At 51.7% G+C, this 20,934-nt stretch overlaps 1 protein-coding gene across 1 annotated transcript; it reads left to right on the forward strand.

The window, feature by feature from the left end:
- Window positions 1-1,102: 1,102 nt before the first annotated feature.
- GABPA (GA binding protein transcription factor subunit alpha) lies at window positions 1,103-20,928 on the forward strand (the record flags this gene model as incomplete). Its single annotated transcript, XM_078885661.1, has 14 exons — window positions 1,103-1,194; window positions 6,290-6,370; window positions 6,863-6,998; window positions 8,419-8,503; window positions 9,489-9,575; window positions 10,531-10,631; window positions 11,026-11,173; window positions 11,698-11,910; window positions 12,625-12,701; window positions 13,047-13,230; window positions 15,150-15,206; window positions 15,584-15,772; window positions 17,433-17,625; window positions 20,766-20,928. Coding segments are annotated over exons 2-14 (1,710 nt in total), but the record flags the coding sequence as incomplete, so codon positions are not given.
- Between the last annotated feature and the right edge of the window lie 6 nt (window positions 20,929-20,934).

The raw sequence follows: 20,934 nt of genomic DNA on the forward strand, positions 1-20,934 counted from the left end.
AGAGACCCACACACAGACCCACAGAGACCCACACACAGACCCACAGAGACCCACACAGAGACACACACAGAGACCCATAGAGACCCACAGAGACCCATAGAGACCCACAGAGACCCACAGAGATCTACACACAGACCCACAGAGACCCACAGAGGCCCATACTCATAGAGACCCACAGAGACCCACACATAGACCCACAGAGACCCACACACAGACCCACAGAGACCCACACAGAGACACACACAGAGACCCATAGAGACCCACAGAGACCCACACACACAGAGACCCACAGAGACCCATACTCATAGAGACCCACAGAGACCCACACACAGACCCACAGAGACCCACACAGAGACACACACAGAGACCCATAGAGACCCACAGAGACCCACACACACAGAGACCCACAGAGACCCACAGAGACCCACACACACAGAGACCCACAGAGACCCATAGAGACCCACAGAGACCCACACACACAGAGACCCACAGAGACCCATACTCAGAGACCCACAGAGACCCACACACAGACACACACACAGACCCACAGAGACCCACACAAAGACACACACAGAGACCCATAGAGACCCACAGAGACCCACACACACAGAGACCCACAGAGACCCACACAGAGACACACACAGAGACCCATAGAGACCCACACACACAGAGACCCACAGAGACCCATAGAGACCCACAGAGACCCACACACACAGAGACCCACAGAGACCCATACTCAGAGACCCACAGAGACCCACACACAGACACACACAGACCCACAGAGACCCACACACAGACACACACAGAGACCCACAGACCCACAGAGACCCACAGAGACCCATACACACAGAGACCCACAGAGACCCACAGAGACTCATAGAGACCCATAGAGACCCACAGACCCACAGAGACCCACAGAGACCCATACACACAGAGACCCATAGAGACCCACAGAGACCCACACACAAACACACACACAGACCCACAGAGACCCACAGAGACCCATACACACAGAGACCCATAGAGACCCACAGAGACCCACACACAGACACACACACAGACCCACAGAGACCCACAGAGACCCACACAGAGACCCATAGAGACCCACTCCCCCCCATCACCCACCCCCACTCAATGACATCACATCCGCCGGAAGTCGCAACATCGCCCCGCCCCATTCTCCGCCTACCCACCGTGAGTTTTCTTCCCGCCATAATTAACTTTTTTTTGTGTCCGTCTCAATTTAAAATAATAACTTTACACATTTTAATTTTTATTAACACCTAGCTGGGTTTAAAGTAACGACCTCTATCTACCTACATCCCCATTCCTCGTCTCTCCGCGCGAAGCGAATCTTTTTAATTCGCTATTTTCTCGCCGCTGTCGCGGTGATGATTCTGATGGATTGAGGCCTGAGGCCTAAGGCCGCAGGCCTACACTAGGCGAGTGTTTATTTTCTATAAATTTGATAGCATTCGTTAAGTGCTTTTATCATTTATATTTGTAGCTAACTCTTAGTAACAGTACGCTTTTAAATGTTGTCAATTGTGCCTTTGGCGGTGTCTTCTCTCGATGTTAGCGAAGGTTTGTTTTGTTAAATTGTTACGTGACAGACACGGGCCTCTGTTTCGTGAGGCGATTGTTAAATAATATAACTTTAATAAATTAACTTATTTAGTTTAAGTTATTCACAGTCTAACGTTGTTTAAACTATGTAGGGTGTCACCTTGGTCAGTCACGGTCTAACTCTATGTAGTCATGTTTAGTCGCTTTAACTTTAAACTCTGTAGTGATGTTTAATCACTAACTTTAACGTTATTTAAACTCTGTAGTTGTAATGTTTAATCACTAACTTTAAGCTATGTAGTTATAATGTTTAATCACTAACTTTAAACTCTGTAGTTATAACGTATAATAACTATTTAACATCATTTAAACTATGTAGTTATAACGTTTAATCACTAACTTTAAACTATGTAGTTATAACGTATAATAACTATATAACATCATTTAAACTATGTAGTTATAACGTTTAATCACTAACTTTAAACTATGTAGTTATAACGTATAATCACTAACTTTAAACTATGTAGTTATAACGTTTAATCACTAACTTTAAACTGTGTAGTTGTAACGTTTAATCACTAACTTTAAACTATGTAGTTATAACGTATAATAACTATTTAACATCATTTAAGCTATGTAGTTATAATGTTTAATCACTAACTTTAAACTATGTAGTTATAACGTATAATAACTATATAACATCATTTAAGCTATGTAGTTATAACGTTTAATCAATAACTTTAAACTATGTAGTTATAACGTATAATAACTATTTAACATCATTTAAACTATGTAGTTATAACGTTTAATCACTAACTTTAAACTATGTAGTTATAACGTATAATAACTATTTAACATCATTTAAACTATGTAGTTATAATGTTTAATCACTAACTTTAAACTATGTAGTTATAACGTATAATAACTATTTAACATCATTTAAACTCTGTAGTTATAACGTTTAATCACTAACTTTAAACTCTGTAGTTATAACGTTTAATCACTAACTTTAAACTCTGTAGTTATAACGTTTAATCACTATTCAACTTCATTTAAACTCTGTAGTTATAATGTTTAATCACTATTTAACTGCATTTAAATTATGTAGTTGTAACGTTTAATCACTAACTTTAAACTCTGTAGTTGTAACGTTTAATCACTAACTTTAAACTATGTAGTTGTAATGTTTAATCACTATTTAACGTTATTTAAACTACGTAGTTATAACGTTTAATCAACGTGTTACTTTATTTAAACTATGTAGTTGTAACGTTTAATCACTGTAACTTTAAACTGTGTAGTTGTAATGTTTAATCAATAACTTTAAACTATGTAGTTGTAATGTTTAATCACTATTTAACGTTATTTAAACTATGTAGTTGTAATGTTTAATCACTAACTTTAAACTATGTAGTAATGTTTAATCACTATTTAACGTTATTTAAACTACGTAGTTGTAACGTTTAATCAACGTGTTACTTTATTTAAATTATGTATTTATAATGTTTAATCACTAACTTTAAACTATGTAGTTGTAATGTTTAATCACTGTAACTTTAAACTGTGTAGTTGTAACGTTTAATCAATAACTTTAAACTCTGTAGTTGTAATGTTTAATCACTATTTAACGTTATTTAAACTACGTAGTTGTAACGTTTAATCAACGTGTTACTTTATTTAAACTATGTAGTTGTAATGTTTAACCACTAACTTTATTTAAACTCTGTAGTTATAATGTTTAATATCTGTCTTAACTTAATTTAAACTATATAGTTATAACGTTTAATCAACGTGTAACTTTAAACTCTGTAGTTGTAGCGTTTAATCACTATTTAACTTAATTTAAATTATGTATTTAGAATGTTTAATCACTGTAACTTTAAACTCTGTAGTTGTAACGTTTAATCACTATTTAACTTAATTTAAACTCTGTAAAGTCACGTAGAATGGAAATAATAAAATAATGAAACATTATTTTACTTTATTATGTTTTATTTGTATTTTATTATTTCCCTTCTACGTCACTTTACCGAAAGAACCAAGAAGATGAATCCCTGCAGTCACGAAAGACGCTTTAAATCGAAATTTAAACTCTGTAGTTGTAAAGTTTAATCACTGTAACTTTAAACTCTAGTTATAATGTTTAATCACTCTTTAACGTTATTTAAACTCTGTAGTTGTAACGTTTAATAACTGTTTTAACTTCAGTAGTAATAGGTTTTTGCCCTTTCAACTGGTGCAAAAACTGACACCTTTATACAAGGCGTCATGTTTGCAATAACCACAACACAAGCAGTCAAAATGCAAACAAAAAGAAACAACTCTGGTGATGATAATGTATGCACTTTCCTTAGAGCCTAGTCTCACATGGTCCTTGAAGTTGATTGGTCCACACCCAAGACAGCTTTCCTTAGAGCCTAGTCTCACTTGGTCCTTGAAGTTGATTGGTCCACACCCGAGACAGCTTTCCTTAGAGCCTAGTCTCACATGGTCCTTGAAGTTGATTGGTCCACACCCGAGACAGCTTTCCTTAGAGCCTAGTCTCACATGGTCCTTGAAGTTGATTGGTCCACACCCGAGACAGCTTTCCTTAGAGCCCAGTCTCACATGGTCCTTGAAGTTGATTGGTCCACACCCGAGACAGCTTTCCTTAGAGCCTAGTCTCACATGGTCCTTGAAGTTGATTGGTCCACACCCGAGACAGCTTTCCTTAGAGCCTAGTCTCACATGGTCCTTGAAGTTGATTGGTCCACACCCGAGACCGCTTTCCTTAGAGCCTAGTCTCACATGGTCCTTGAAGGTGATTGGTCCACACCAGAGACAGCTTTCCTTAGAGCCTAGTCTCACATGGTCCTTGAAGTTGATTGGTCCACACCCGAGACAGCTTTCCTTAGAGCCCAGTCTCACATGGTCCTTGAAGTTGATTGGTCCACACCCGAGACAGCTTTCCTTAGAGGCTAGTCTCACATGGTCCTTGAAGTTGATTGGTCCACACCCGAGACAGCTTTCCTTAGAGCCTAGTCTCACATGGTCCTTGAAGTTGATTGGTCCACACCCGAGACAGCTTTCCTTAGAGCCTAGTCTCACATGGTCCTTGAAGTTGATTGGTCCACACCCGAGACAGCTTTCCTTAGAGCCTAGTCTCACATGGTCCTTGAAGTTGATTGGTCCACACCCGAGACAGCTTTCCTTAGAGCCTAGTCTCACATGGTCCTTGACGTTCATTGGTCCACACCCGAGACAGCTTTCCTTAGAGCCTAGTCTCACATGGTCCTTGAAGTTGATTGGTCCACACCCGAGACAGCTTTCCTTAGAGCCTAGTCTCACATGGTCCTTGAAGTTGATTGGTCCACACCCGAGACAGCTTTCCTTAGAGCCTAGTCTCACATGGTCCTTGAAGTTGATTGGTCCACACCCGAGACAGCTTTCCTTAGAGCCTAGTCTCACATGGTCCTTGAAGTTGATTGGTCCACACCCGAGACAGCTTTCCTTAGAGCCTAGTCTCACATGGTCCTTGACGTTCATTGGTCCACACCCGAGACAGCTTTCCTTAGAGCCTAGTCTCACATGGTCCTTGAAGTTGATTGGTCCACACCCGAGACAGCTTTCCTTAGAGCCTAGTCTCACATGGTCCTTGAAGTTGATTGGTCCACACCCGAGACAGCTTTCCTTAGAGCCTAGTCTCACATGGTCCTTGAAGTTGATTGGTCCACACCCGAGACAGCTTTCCTTAGAGCCTAGTCTCACATGGTCCTTGAAGTTGATTGGTCCACACCCGAGACAGCTTTCCTTAGAGCCCAGTCTCACATGGTGATTGGTCACTGTATTGAATCACGTGTCAGTCACGTGATTGGTCACTGTCAGTATTGATCCACGTGATTGATCACTGTATTGATACATGTGATTGATTGGTCACTGTCAGTATTGATCCACGTGATTGGTCAGTCAGTATTGATCCACGTGATTGATCACTGTATTGATACATGTGATTGATTGGTCACTGTCTATTGATCCACGTGATTGGTCACTGTCAGTATTGATCCACGTGATTGATCACTATTGATACATGTGATTGATTGGTCACTGTCCGTATTGATCCACGTGATTGATCACTGTCTGTATTGAACCACGTGATTGATCACTGTCACTGTCTGTATTGATCACGTGATTGATCACTGTCTGTATTGATCACGTGATTGATCACTGTCACTGTCTGTATTGATCACGTGATTGATCACTGTCTGTATTGATCACGTGATTGATCACTGTCACTGTCTGTATTGATCACGTGATTGATCACTGTCACTGTCTGTATTGATCACGTGATTGATCACTGTCACTGTATTGATCCACGTGATTGATTGGTCACTGTATTGATCCACGTGATTGATTGATTACTGTATTGATCCACGTGATTGATTGATCACTGTATTGATCCACGTGATTGATTGATCACTGTCACTGTATTGATCCACGTGATTGATTGATCACTGTCACTGTATTGATCCACGTGATTGATTGATCACTGTCACTGTATTGACACCACGTGATTGATTGATCACTGTCACTGTATTGATCCACGTGATTGATTGATCACTGTCACTGTATTGACACCACGTGATTGATTGATCACTGTCACTGTATTGACACCACGTGATTGATTGATCACTGTCACTGTATTGATCCACGTGATTGATTGATCACTGTCACTGTATTGATCCAGGATCATGACGAAGCGTTGCTCCGATGACGTCATCGAGATTGAGATTGAGGCTGTGCAGAAGCAAGTCTGCTCCGACGACAGGTGAGGTGATGACGTCATGGCGGTGACGTCATGGCGGTGACGTCATGGCGGTGACGTCATGGCGGTGACGTCATGGCGGTGACGTCATGGCGACCATTCACCGCCCTCTGTGCCCCTCCCCCCATGCCCCCCCCGTGCCTCCCTCACCCCCCATGCCCCCCCCCCCACCCCCCCTGTGCCCCCACCCATTCCCCCCTCCCCTCTCTCTGCCCCACCCCCCCCTTACCCCCCCATGCCCCCCCCCCTCTTTGCCCCCCCCCCGTGCCCCCCCCTCACCCCCCTCACCCCCATGCCCCCCCCTCACCCCCCCTCCCCCCCCTCACCCCCCCTCACCCCCCCTCACCCCCCTCACCCCCCTCACCCCCCCTCACCCCCCCCTCACCCCCCTCACCCCCCTCACCCCCCCTCACCCCCTCACCCCCCTCACCCCCCCTCACCCCCATGCCCCCCCCCTCACCCCCCTCACCCCCCCACCCCCCTCACCCCCCCCAGTCTGTGTGGGCAGGTGGCTGAGTTTGTGAGCCAGTCTATCGACATTGCGGAGCCCATCGAGAACCTCAAGAAGCTTCTGGAACCGCGACTGCAATGCTCCCTCGAAAACCACAACATCTGTCTGCAGGACATACAGGTTGCCTCTGTAGTAGTGTAGTGTAGTAGTGTCTAGTGTAGTGTATAATGTAGTCTATAATGTAGCCTATAATGTAGTGTATAGTGTAGTAGTGTATAGTGTAGTGTAGTAGTGTATAGTGTAGTGTATAGTGTAGTGTAGTAATGTATAGTGTAGTGTAGTAGTGTATAGTGTAGTGTATAGTGTAGTGTAGTGTAGTAGTGTATAGTGTAGTGTATAGTGTAGTGTATTAGTGTAGTGTATTAGTGTATAGTGTAGTGTATATTTTAGTGTATAGTGTAGTGTATAGTGTAGTAGTGTATAGTGTAGTGTAGTAGTGTATAGTGTAGTAGTGTATAGTGTAGTGTAGTAGTGTATAGTGTAGTAGTGTATAGTGTAGTGTAGTAGTGTAGTGTATAGTGTAGTAGTGTATAGTGTAGTGTAGTAGTGTATAGTGTAGTGTAGTAGTGTATAGTGTAGTGTAGTAGTGTATAGTGTAGTGTATAGTGTAGTGTAGTAGTGTAGTGTAGTAGTGTATAGTGTAGTGTAGTAGTGTATAGTGTAGTGTAGTAGTGTAGTGTATAGTGTAGTGTATAGTGTAGTGTAGTAGTGTATAGTGTAGTGTAGTAGTGTATAGTGTAGTGTATAGTGTAGTGTATTAGTGTATAGTGTAGTGTATAGTGTAGTGTATAGTGTAGTGTAGTAGTGTATAGTGTAGTGTATATTTTAGTGTATAGTGTAGTGTATAGTGTAGTAGTGTATAGTGTAGTAGTGTATAGTGTAGTAGTGTATAGTGTAGTGTAGTAGTGTATAGTGTAGTGTAGTAGTGTATAGTGTAGTAGTGTATAGTGTAGTGTAGTAGTGTATAGTGTAGTGTAGTAGTGTATAGTGTAGTGTATAGTGTAGTGTAGTAGTGTATAGTGTAGTGTAGTAGTGTATAGTGTAGTGTATAGTGTAGTGTATTAGCGTATAGTGTAGTGTATAGTGTAGTGTATAGTGTAGTAGTGTATAGTGTAGTGTATAGTGTAGTAGTGTATAGTGTAGTGTAGTAGTGTATAGTGTAGTGTAGTAGTGTATAGTGTAGTGTGTAGTGTATAGTGTAGTGTAGTAGTGTATAGTGTAGTGTAGTGTATAGTGTAGTGTATAGTGTAGTGTATAGTGTAGTGTATAGTGTAGTGTATAGTGTAGTGTATAGTGTAGTAGTGTAGTAGTGTATAGTGTAGTAGTGTATAGTGTAGTAGTGTATAGTGTAGTGTATAGTGTAGTAGTGTATAGTGTAGTAGTGTATAGTGTAGTAGTGTATAGTGTAGTAGTGTATAGTGTAGTAGTGTATAGTGTAGTGTGTAGTGTAGTGTATAGTGTAGTAGTGTATAGTGTAGTAGTGTATAGTGTAGTGTATAGTGTAGTAGTGTATAGTGTCTCTCTCCTCCTGTGCTTGTAGCTGGATCCAGCTCGGAGCCTCTTCGACCAGGGGGTCAAGACGGACGGGATGGTCCAGTTGAGTGTCCAGGTCATCTCCAGACAAGGTGAGTCTAGTAGAGACTCAGGGTCTAGTAGAGACTCAGGGTCTAGTAGAGACTCAGAGTCTAGTAGAGACTCAGGGTCTAGTAGAGACTCAGGGTCTAGTAGAGACTCAGAGTCTAGTAGAGACTCAGGGTCTAGTAGAGACTCAGGGTCTAGTAGAGACTCAGAGTCTAGTAGAGACTCAGGGTCTAGTAGAGACTCAGGGTCTAGTAGAGACTCAGGGTCTAGTAGGGACTCAGGGTCTAGTAGAGACTCAGGGTCTAGTAGAGACTCAGGGTGTAGTAGAGACTCAGGGTTTAGTAGAGACTCAGGGTGTAGTAGAGACTCAGGGTCTAGTAGAGACTCAGGGTCTAGTAGAGACTCAGGGTCTAGTAGAGACTCAGGGTGTAGTAGAGACTCAGGGTGTAGTAGAGACTCAGGGTCTAGTAGAGACTCAGGGTGTAGTAGAGACTCAGGGTCTAGTAGAGACTCAGGGTCTAGTAGAGACTCAGGGTCTAGTAGAGACTCAGGGTGTAGTAGAGACTCAGGGTGTAGTAGAGACTCAGGGTCTAGTAGAGACTCAGGGTCTAGTAGAGACTCAGGTTCTAGTAGAGACTCAGGGTGTAGTAGAGACTCAGGGTCTAGTAGAGACTCAGGGTCTAGTAGAGACTCAGGGTGTAGTAGAGACTCAGGGTGTAGTAGAGACTCAGGGCCTAGTAGAGACTCAGGGTCTAGTAGAGACTCAGGGTCTAGTAGAGACTCAGGGTCTAGTAGAGACTCAGGGTCTAGTAGAGACTCAGGGTCTAGTAGAGACTCAGGGTCTAGTAGAGACTCAGGGTGGTGATGATGATAGTGATGATAGTGGTAATGATGGTAATGATGGTAATGATGATAGTGGTAATGATGATGGTGGTAATGATGATGATGGTAATGATGGTAATGATGGTAATGATGATGATGGTAATGATGGTAATGATGACGATGTTTCTCTCTCCTGTCCACGTTCAGGCGTCGAGCCCAGACTGAACATCCTTGAAATCATCAAACCCGTGGAGACGGTGGAAGTGGTGATTGACCCAGACGCAGCTCATCATGGTGAGCAGAGTTCTGTGTGTCTGTGTGTGTCTGTGTGTGTCTGTGTGTGTCTGTGTGCGTCTGTGTGTGCGTCTGTGTGTGTGTCTGTGTGTGTGTTTGTGTGTGTGTCTGTGTGTGTGTCTGTGTGCGTCTGTGTGCGTCTGTGTGTGCGTCTGTGTGTGCGTCTGTGTGTGTGTGTCTGTGTGTGTGTTTGTGTGTGTGTGTCTGTGTGTGTGTCTGTGTGTGTGTGTCTGTGTATGATTGTGTGTGTCTGTGTGTGTGTGTCTGTGTCTGTGTGTGTGTCTCACTGTGTGTGTCTGTGTGTGTCTGTGTGTGTGTCTGTGTGTGTCACTGTGTGTGTGTGTCTGTGTGTGAGTCTGTGTGTGTGTCTGTCTGTGTGTGTGTGTTTGTGTGTCTGTGTGTGTCTGTGTGTGTGTGTCTGTCTGTGTGTCTGTGTGTGTGTGTCTGTGTGTGTGTGTGTGTCTGTGTGTGTGTGTGTGTGTCTGTGTGTGTGTCTGTGTGTGTGTCTGTGTGTGTGTCTGTGAGTGTCTCACTGTGTGTGTGTCTGTGTGTCTGTGTGTGTGTCTGTGTGTCTGTGTGTGTGTCTGTGTGTCTGTGTGTGTGTGTGTGTCTGTGTGTGTGTGTCTGTGTGTGTGTGTCTGTGTGTGTGTGTCTCTGTGTGTGTCTCACTCTCTGTGTGTGTGTCTCACTGTGTGTGTCTCACTCTGTGTGTGTCTCACTCTGTGTGTGTCTCTGTGTGTCTCTGTGTCTCTCTCTGTGTGTGTCTCTGTGTGTGTCTCTGTGTGTCTCTCTGTGTCTCTCTCTGTCTCTAGAGGACATGACAGCCACACAGGTGATCACAGTGGAGGGAGGCAAGTCTGTGTGTGTCTGTGTCTCTGTGTGTCTCTGTGTGTGTCTCTGTGTGTGTGTCTCACTCTGTCTCTGTGTGTCTCTGTGTGTCTCACTCTGTGTCTAGAGGACATGACAGCCACACAGGTGATCACAGTGGAGGGAGGCAAGTCCGTGTCCCTCTCAGCGAGTGACGACGCCTCTGAGCAGGTCACTGTGTGTCTCTGTGTGTCTCTGTGTGTCTCTGTGTGTGTCTCTGTGTGTGTCTCTGTGTCTCTGTGTGTCTCTGTGTGTCTCTCTCTGTGTCTCACTCTGTCTAGAGGACATGACAGCCACACAGGTGATCACGGTGGAGGGAGGCAAGTCTGTGTCTCTGTGTGTCTCTGTGTGTGTCTCTGTGTGTGTCTCACTCTGTCTCTGTGTGTCTCTGTGTGTCTCTCTGTGTGTAGAGGACATGACAGCCACACAGGTGATCACAGTGGAGGGAGGCAAGTCTGTGTCTCTCTCAGCGAGTGACGACGCCTCTGAGCAGGTCTCTGTGTGTCTCTGTGTGTCTCACTCTGTGTGTGTCTCTGTGTGTGTGTCTGTGTGTCTCTCTCTCTGTGTGTCTCTGTGTGTAGAGGACATGACAGCCACACAGGTGATCACAGTGGAGGGAGGCAAGTCCGTGTCCCTCTCAGCGAGTGACGACGCGTCTGAGCAGGTGACCCGCTGGGCGGCTGCCCTGGAAGGCTTCCGATCGGAGCAGGAGAGGGAGGGCATCCCCTTCGGTACACTGTACACGCCGCACTGTACACGCCACACTGTACACGCCACACTGTATGATGCACTGTACACACCGCACTGTACGCCACACTGCACACCACACTACTACACTACACACTACTACACTACACACTACTACACTACACTATACACTACACTATACACTACACTATACACTACTACACTATACACTACTACACTATACACTACTACACTATACACTACTACACTACACTACTACACTACACTATACACTACACTATACACTACTACACTATACACTACTACACTATACACTACACTATACACTACTACACTACACTATACACTACTACACTACACTATACACTACTACACTACACTATACACTACTACACTACACTACTACACTACTACACTACACTATACACTACTACACTACACTATACACTACTACACTACACTATACACTACTACACTACTACACTACACTATACACTACTACACTATACACTATCTCCCCCCACCCCTCCCCTCCTCCTCCCCGTAGACCCCGAGGAGTGGACAGCGCTGCAGGTTCAGCACTGGGCTGCGTGGGTCACCAAGGAGTTCCAGCTGGGCCCGCCGCTGATGCACAGCGCAGGCCTCCAGCGCGTCGACGGGGCTCATCTGTGCAGCCTCACCCAGGAGCTCTTCCTGGAGCGAGTGGCTCACGGAGAGATCCTGTGGAGCCACCTGGAGCTGCTGCGCAAGTGTGAGACACGCTGAGAGACACGCTGAGACACGGGGAGACACGCAGAGAGACACGCTGAGAGACAGAGAGACACACAGAAACACACAGAGATGTACAGAGACAGAGAGACACACAGAGACACACACAGAAACACACACAGACACACACACACAGAGACACACACACAGCGCAGGCCTCCAGCGCGTCGACGGAGCTCATCTGTGCAGCCTCACCCAGGAGCTCTTCCTGGAGCGAGTGGCTCACGGAGAGATCCTGTGGAGCCACCTGGAGCTGCTGCGCAAGTGTGAGACACGCTGAGAGACACGGGGAGAGACACGCTGAGAGACACGGGGAGGGAGAGAGAGACACGGGGAGAGACACGGAGACACAGAGACACGCGGAGAGACACGGAAACACGACGACACACAGAGACACAGAGAGACACAGAGAGACACAGAGCCACACAGAGAGAGACAGAGAGAGACACAGACACACACAGAGACCTACAGAGACACACAGACACACACAGAGACAGAGAGACACACAGATACACACACAGAGACACACACAGAAACACACACAGACACACACAGAGACACACACACACAGTGACACACACAGACACACACAGAGACACACACACACAGTGACACACACAGACACACACAGACACACAGAGACACACACACAGAGACACACACACAGCGCAGGCCTCCAGCGCGTCGACGGGGCTCATCTGTGCAGCCTCACCCAGGAGCTCTTCCTGGAGCGAGTGGCTCACGGAGAGATCCTGTGGAGCCACCTGGAGCTGCTGCGCAAGTGTGAGACACGCTGAGAGACACGGGGAGAGACACGCTGAGAGACACGGGGAGGGAGAGAGAGACACGGGGAGAGACACGGAGACACAGAGACACGCGGAGAGACACGGAAACACGACGACACACAGAGACACAGAGAGACACAGAGAGACACAGAGCCACACAGAGAGAGACAGAGAGAGACACAGACACACACAGAGACCTACAGAGACACACAGACACACACAGAGACAGAGAGACACACAGATACACACACAGAGACACACACAGAAACACACACACACACAGACACACACACACACAGAAACACACAGAGACACACACACACAGTGACACACACAGACACACACAGAGACACACACACACAGTGACACACACAGACACACAGAGACACACACACAGAGACACACACACAGCGCAGGCCTCCAGCGCGTCGACGGAGCTCATCTGTGCAGCCTCACCCAGGAGCTCTTCCTGGAGCGAGTGGCTCACGGAGAGATCCTGTGGAGCCACCTGGAGCTGCTGCGCAAGTGTGAGACACGCTGAGAGACACGCTGAGACACGGGGAGACACGGAGAGACACGCTGAGAGACAGAGAGACACACAGAAACACACAGAGATGTACAGAGACAGAGAGACACGGAGAGACACGGAGACCCATACACAGTGACACACACAACAACAACCGCCATTCGCCACTAAGTGGCGGTGACGTCACCACGACGCTTGTGCCAGGCCATGTGCACCCTGAGGCCACGTGAAGTGTCGAACGCCCGCTGGCAGGAGGTCACGGGGCAGACCCAGCAGGTGCCACGGGTCGACTGACCGAGATGACCGAGATGACTGGCTGATGCACCACCTGTGCCCCCTACTGTGCCAACTTGCTGTGCTTTAGCCACCCGGCGCTCCGCTCGTTGTTGTGAGCGTCGCTCCTCCGCCCTCCGTTGTTGTTGGAGGGCGACTGCCTCCAACTGCCCAGTAGCAGCGTCCTTCACGAGCCTCCTCCACCCACAGTGACACACACATCATGACACCGTTGTGTGTGTGACACTGTGTGTGTGTGTCACTGTGTGTGTGTGTCAGTGTGTGTCACGATGTGTGTGTGTGGTGTGTAGATGTCACGTTGTGTGTGTGTGTGTGTCACTGTGTGTGTCACTGTGTGTGTCACGATGTGTGTGTGTGGTGTGTAGATGTCACGTTGTGTGTGTGTGTGTGTCACTGTGTGTGTCACTGTGTGTGTGTGTCAGTGTGTGTCACTGTGTGTGTGTGTCACTGTGTGTGTCAGTGTGTGTCACGATGTGTGTGCGTGGTGTGTGTGTGTGTCACTGTGTGTGTCTGTGTGTGTCACTGTGTGTGTGTCACTGTGTGTGTGTGTCTGTGTGCCTTACCATCAGCCCCACCAAAACTAAGCACCTGCCTGGGTATTTTTGTACCATCTGGCACTCCACCCCCACAACTCCCAATCGGTGATGGGGCAGTTGTGGAGAGAGTGGAGAGTTTCCCATACCTGGGCAGTGTGCTTATGACCGGCTCCAGTTTATCAGCAGAGGTCTCACTCCGAATCAGTCGAGCGGCAATATCTTTTCATCGGTTGCGTAACGCTGTGTGGAAGCTACCTGGTCTGTCGCTCCGCACGAAGCTTCAGGTCTTCTCGGCCACGGTCATTCCCTCCCTTCTCTACGCTTGCGAAACGTGGACCCCCCTAGTGGAGCATCTTCGCCGGTTGGAAACATTTAGGCTGGCCTGCCTACGATCCATCCTGGGTTTAACCAGGCTGGATTGTGTGAGGAGCTCACAAGTCCTTGAAAGATCTGGGCAAAGTCCTATCAGTGAGCTCCTCCGGCAGGCAAGGGCTGCGTTGGCTGGGTCATGTAGCCCGCATGCCCAGCCACCGCATGCCTAAACAGCTTTTGTTCGGCCGGATCGAGGGGGCTAAACGGGCGCGGCACGGGCTAGAGAAGAGATGGAGTGATGTGGTACAGGAGGACGTGGAGCTGAGTGGACTTGCCGATGACTGGTACCAGCGGTGTCAAGATCGGCCTCAGTGGAGGAGGCTCGTGAAGGACGCTACTGGGCAGTTGGAGGCAGTCGCCCTCCAACAACAACGGAGGGCGGAGGAGCGACGCTCACAACAACGAGCGGAGCGCTGGGTGGCTAAAGCACAGCAAGTTGGCACAGTAGGGGGCACAGGTGGTGCATCAGCCACTCGTCTCGGTCATCTCGGTCAGTCGACCCGTGGCACCTGGGTCTGCCCCGTGACCTCCTGCCAGCGGGCGTTCGACACTTCACGTGGCCTCAGGGTGCACATGGCCTGGCACAAGCGTCGTGGTGACGTCACCGCCACTTAGTGGCGAATGGCGGTTGTTGTTGTTGTGTGTCTGTGTGTGTCACTGTGTGTGTGTGTCACTGTGTGTGTGTGTGTGTCTGTGTGTGTGTGTGCGTGGTGTGTAGATGTCCAGGCGAGTCAGGATCACGTGGGAGCCATCACCACCGTCTGCATCGAACCACGTGAGTTCGCATTCCCGTCGGAGCCGACCTAGAGGCGTCACGGTGTGCACACACACAGACACTACCAACAGCACTTGCCCCTGCAGCCCTGCCAGAGGCTACCTGGGGGAGCTTTGTCTGTGTGCTACTCGCTAACAGCACTTGCCCCTACAGCCCTGCTAGAGGCTACCTTTGCGGCTACCTTTGTCTGTGTAACAGCACTTGCCCCTACAGCCCTGCTAGAGGCTACCTGGGGTAGCTTTGTCTGTGTCTGTGTAACTGCACTTGCCCCTACAGCCCTGCTAGAGGCTACCTTTGCGGCTACCTTTGTCTGTGTGACTGCACTTGCCCCTACAGCCCTGCTAGAGGCTACCTGGGGCCACCTTTGTTTTTGTCAGAGTACCAGATCATACCGGGACCCATAATGTCCGGGTCATCTGGCACCATCAGCCTGCTGAGTGGCGCCACCACCACCATCGCCACCACCAACAACAACACCAACACCACCAACATCACCAAATCGATCAAGCCGAGCAGATCACCACGGATATCTGGGGAGGATAGGAGCTCACCTGGCAATCGGACAGGTGAGTGAGTGGGTGGGTGGGTGAGTGGGTGGGTGGGTGAGTGGGTGGGTGAGTGGGTGGGTGGGTGGGTGAGTGGGTGAGTGGGTGGGTGGGTGGGTGAGTGGGTGGGTGAGTGAGTGGGTGGGTGGGTGGGTGAGTGGGTGAGTGGGTGGGTGGGTGAGTGGGTGAGTGGGTGGGTGAGTGGGGTGGGTGGGTGAGTGAGTGGGTGGGTGGGTGAGTGGGTGGGTGAGTGGGTGGGTGGGTGGGTGGGTGAGTGGGTGGGTGGGTGAGTGGGTGGGTGGGTGAGTGGGTGGGTGAGTGAGTGAGTGAGTGGGTGGGTGGGTGAGTGGGTGGGTGAGTGGGTGGGTGGGTGGGTGGGTGAGTGGGTGGGTGAGTGAGTGAGTGGGTGGGTGGGTGAGTGAGTGGGTGGGTGGGTGAGTGGGTGAGTGAGTGGGTGGGTGGGTGGGTGAGTGGGTGGGTGGGTGGGTGAGTGGGTGGGTGAGTGGGTGGGTGAGTGGGTGGGTGAGTGGGTGGGTGGGTGGGTGAGTGGGTGAGTGGGTGGGTGAGTGAGTGGGTGGGTGGGTGGGTGGGTGAGGTGGGTGGGTGGGTGGTGAGTGGGTGGGTGGGTGGGTGGGTGGGTGGGTGGGTGGTGAGTGAGTGGTGGTGGGTGAGTGAGTGGGTGGGTGGGTGAGTGGGTGAGTGAGTGGGTGGGTGGGTGGGTGGGTGGGTGAGTGGGTGGGTGGGTGGGTGGAGTGAGTGAGTGAGTGGGTGGGTGGGTGGGTGGGTGAGTGGGTGAGTGGGTGGGTGGGTGGGTGGAGTGAGTGGGTGGGTGGTGTGAGTGGGTGGGTGGGTGGGTGGGTGAGTGGGTGGGTGGGTGAGTGGGTGGGTGAGTGGGTGGGTGGGTGTGAGTGGGTGGGTGGGTGGGTGGGTGGAGTGGGTGGGTGAGTGGGTGGTGTGGGTGGGTGGTGGGTGGGTGGGTGGGTGTGGGGTGGGTGAGTGGGTGGTGTGAGTGGGTGAGTGGTGGGTGGGTGGTGGTGGGTGGGTGGAGTGGGTGGGTGAGTGGGTGGTGGGTGGGTGGGTGGAGTGGGTGGTGGGTGGGTGGGTGGTGAGTGGGTGGGTGGGGTGAGTGGGTGGGTGGGTGGGTGGTGGGTGGGTGGTGAGTGGGGTGGGTGGGTGGTGTGGGTGGGTGAGTGGGTGGGTGGGTGGGTGGGTGGGTGGGGTGAGTGGGTGGTGTGGGTGGGGGTGGGTGGGTGGGTGGGTGGGTGGGTGGGTGAGTGGGTGGGTGGGTGGTGGGTGGGTGGGTGAGTGGGTGGGTGGGTGGGTGGGTGGGTGAGTGGGTGGGTGGGGTGGGTGGGTGGGTGGGTGGGTGAGTGGGTGGGTGGGTGGGTGGGTGGGTGGTGGGTGGGGGTGGTGGGTGGGTGGTGGGTGGGTGGTGAGTTGGTGGGTGAGTGGTGGGTGGGTGGGTGGGTGGTGAGTGGGTGAGTGGGTGGGTGGTGAGTGGGTGGGGTGGTGAGTGACTGGTTTGGATCTCTCTCCTCCCTCTCCTCCCTCCCTCCCCTCCCCTCCCTCCCTCCCTCCCTCCCCTCCCTCCCTCCCTCCCCTCCCTCCCCCTCCCTCCCCTCCCTCCCTCCCTCTCCTTCCTCTCCTTCCTCTCCTTCCTCTCCTCCCTCTCCTCCCGCAGGCAACAATGGACAGATCCAGCTGTGGCAGTTCCTGCTGGAGCTGCTGACGGACCGCGAGGCCCGCGACTGCATCTGCTGGGTGGGCGAGGAGGGCGAGTTCAAGCTGAACCAGCCCGAACACGTGGCCCAGCGCTGGGGGCAGCGCAAGAACAAGCCCACCATGAACTACGAGAAGCTGAGCCGGGCGCTGCGGTGAGAGAGACACGGGGAGAGACACGGGGAGAGAGACACGGAGAGAGAGACACGGGGAGAGAGAGAGACACGGGGAGAGACACGGGGAGAGAGACACGGGGAGAGAGACACGGGGAGAGAGACACGGGGAGAGACACGGGGAGAGACGGGGAGAGAGAGACACGGGGGGGGGGAGAGACACGGGGAGAGACACGGGGAGAGAGACACGGGGAGAGAGACACGGGGAGAGAGACACGGGGAGAGACACGGGAGAGACGGGGAGAGAGAGACACGGGGGGGGGAGAGAGACACGGGGAGAGAGAGAGACACGGGGAGAGAGAGAGAGAGACACGGGGGGGGGGGAGAGAGACACGGGGAGAGAGAGACAGGGGGAGAGAGAGACACGGGGCGGGGAGAGACACGGGGAGAGAGACACGGGGAGAGAGACACGGGGAGAGACACGGGGAGAGACGGGGAGAGAGAGACACGGGGGGGGGGAGAGAGACACGGGGAGAGAGAGAGACACGGGGAGAGAGAGAGAGAGACACGGGGGGGGGGAGAGAGACACGGGGAGAGAGAGACAGGGGGAGAGAGAGACAGGGGGAGAGAGAGACACGGGGCGGGGAGAGACATGGGGAGAGAGACACGGGGAGAGAGACACGGGGAGAGAGAGAGACACGGGGAGAGAGACACGGGGGAGAGAGAGAGACACGGGGAGAGAGAGAGACACGGGGAGAGAGACACGGGGAGAGACACGGGGAGAGAGAGAGACACGGGGAGAGACAGAGAGAGACACGGGGAGAGAGAGACACGGGGAGAGACGGGGAGAGACACGGGGAGAGAGAGAGAGAGACACGGGGGGGGGGGAGAGAGACACGGGGAGAGAGAGAGACAGGGGGAGAGAGAGACACGAGGCGGGGAGAGACATGGGGAGAGAGAGACACGGGGAGAGACGGGGAGAGACACGGGGGGGGGAGAGAGACACGGGGAGAGAGAGAGAGACACGGGGAGAGACAGAGAGAGACACGGGGGGGGGGAGAGAGACACGGGGAGAGACAGAGAGAGACACGGGGGGGGGGAGAGAGACACGGGGAGAGAGAGAGACAGGGGGAGGGAGAGAGACACGGGGAGAGAGAGAGACACGGGGGGGGCGGGGAGAGAGACATGGGGAGAGAGAGAGACAGGGGGAGAGAGAGAGAGACACGGGGGAGAGAGAGACACGGGGAGAGAGACACGGGGAGAGAGACACGGGGAGAGAGACACGGGGAGAGAGACACGGGGAGAGAGACACGGGGAGAGAGACACGGGGGGAGAGAGACACGGGGAGAGAGACACGGGGAGAGAGACACGGGGAGAGAGACACGGGGAGAGAGACACGGGGAGAGAGACACGGGGAGAGAGACACGGGGAGAGAGACACGGGGAGAGAGACACGGGGAGAGACACGGGGAGAGACGGGGAGAGAGAGACACGGGGGGGGGGGAGAGACACGGGGAGAGACACGGGGAGAGACGGGGAGAGAGAGACACGGGGGGGGGGGAGAGACACGGGGAGAGACACGGGGAGAGAGACACGGGGAGAGAGACACGGGGAGAGAGACACGGGGAGAGAGACACGGGGAGAGACGGGGAGAGAGAGACACGGGGGGGGGAGAGACACGGGGAGAGACACGGGGAGAGAGACACGGGGAGAGAGACACGGGGAGAGAGACACGGGGAGAGACACGGGGAGAGACGGGGAGAGAGAGACACGGGGGGGGGGAGAGAGACACGGGGAGAGAGAGAGACACGGGGAGAGAGAGAGAGAGGACACGGGGGGGGGGGAGAGAGACACGGGGAGAGAGAGACAGGGGGAGAGAGAGACACGGGGCGGGGAGAGACACGGGGAGAGAGACACGGGGAGAGAGACACGGGGAGAGAGACACGGGGAGAGACACGGGGAGAGACGGGGAGAGAGAGACACGGGGGGGGGGAGAGAGACACGGGGAGAGAGAGAGACACGGGGAGAGAGAGAGAGAGACGGGGGGGGGGGAGAGAGACACGGGGAGAGAGAGACAGGGGGAGAGAGAGACACGGGGCGGGGAGAGACATGGGGAGAGAGACACGGGGAGAGAGACACGGGGAGAGAGAGAGACACGGGGAGAGAGACACGGGGAGAGAGAGAGACACGGGGAGAGAGAGAGACACGGGGAGAGAGACACGGGGAGAGACACGGGGAGAGAGAGAGACACGGGGAGAGACAGAGAGAGACACGGGGAGAGAGAGACACGGGGAGAGACGGGGAGAGACACGGGGAGAGAGAGAGAGAGACACGGGGGGGGGGAGAGAGACACGGGGAGAGAGAGAGACAGGGGGAGAGAGAGACACGAGGCGGGGAGAGACATGGGGAGAGAGAGACACGGGGAGAGACGGGGAGAGACACGGGGGGGGGGAGAGAGACACGGGGAGAGAGAGAGACACGGGGAGAGACAGAGAGAGACACGGGGGGGGGAGAGAGACACGGGGAGAGACAGAGAGAGACACGGGGGGGGGAGAGAGACACGGGGAGAGAGAGAGACAGGGGGAGGGGAGAGAGACACGGGGAGAGAGAGAGACACGGGGGGGCGGGGAGAGAGACATGGGGAGAGAGAGAGACAGGGGGAGAGAGAGAGAGACACGGGGAGAGAGACACAGGGAGAGACAGAGAGAGACACGGGGGGGGGGGGGAGAGAGACACGGGGAGAGAGACAGGGGGAGAGAAAGACACGGGGAGAGAGACACGGGGAGAGAGAGAGAGAGACAGGGGGAGAGAGAGAGAGACACGGGGAGAGAGACACGGAGAGAGACAGAGAGACACGGGGAGAGAGACGGGGAGAGACATGGCGGGGAGAGAGACACGGGGAGAGAGAGACAGAGAGAGACACACGGGGAGAGACACAGAGACACAGAGAGAGAGACAGAGACAGACACAGAGAGACAGAGAGATAGACACAGCTACTACTACGACAGGGACATGATCTGCAAGGTGCAGGGCAAGCGCTTTGTCTACAAGTTTGTGTGTCTGTGTGTCTCTGTGTCTCTCTCTGTCTCTCTCTGTCTCTCTCCCTGTGTCTCTCTGTGTCTCTCTGTCTCTCTGTGTCTCTCTCTGTCTCTCTGTGTCTCTCTCCCTGTGTCTCTGTCACAGCTACTACTACGACGGGGACATGATCTGCAAGGTGCAGGGCAAGCGCTTTGTCTACAAGTTTGTGTGCCTCTCTGTGTCTCTGTGTGTCTCTCTGTGTCTCTGTGTGTCTCTCTGTCTCTCTGTGTGTCTCTGTGTCTCTCTCCTTGTCTCACACAGCTACTACTACGAC

The sequence above is a fragment of the Lampetra fluviatilis genome, unplaced genomic scaffold (assembly GCF_964198595.1).
Source record: "Lampetra fluviatilis unplaced genomic scaffold, kcLamFluv1.1 SCAFFOLD_566, whole genome shotgun sequence".
Classification (NCBI taxonomy): Eukaryota; Metazoa; Chordata; class Hyperoartia; order Petromyzontiformes; family Petromyzontidae; genus Lampetra; species Lampetra fluviatilis.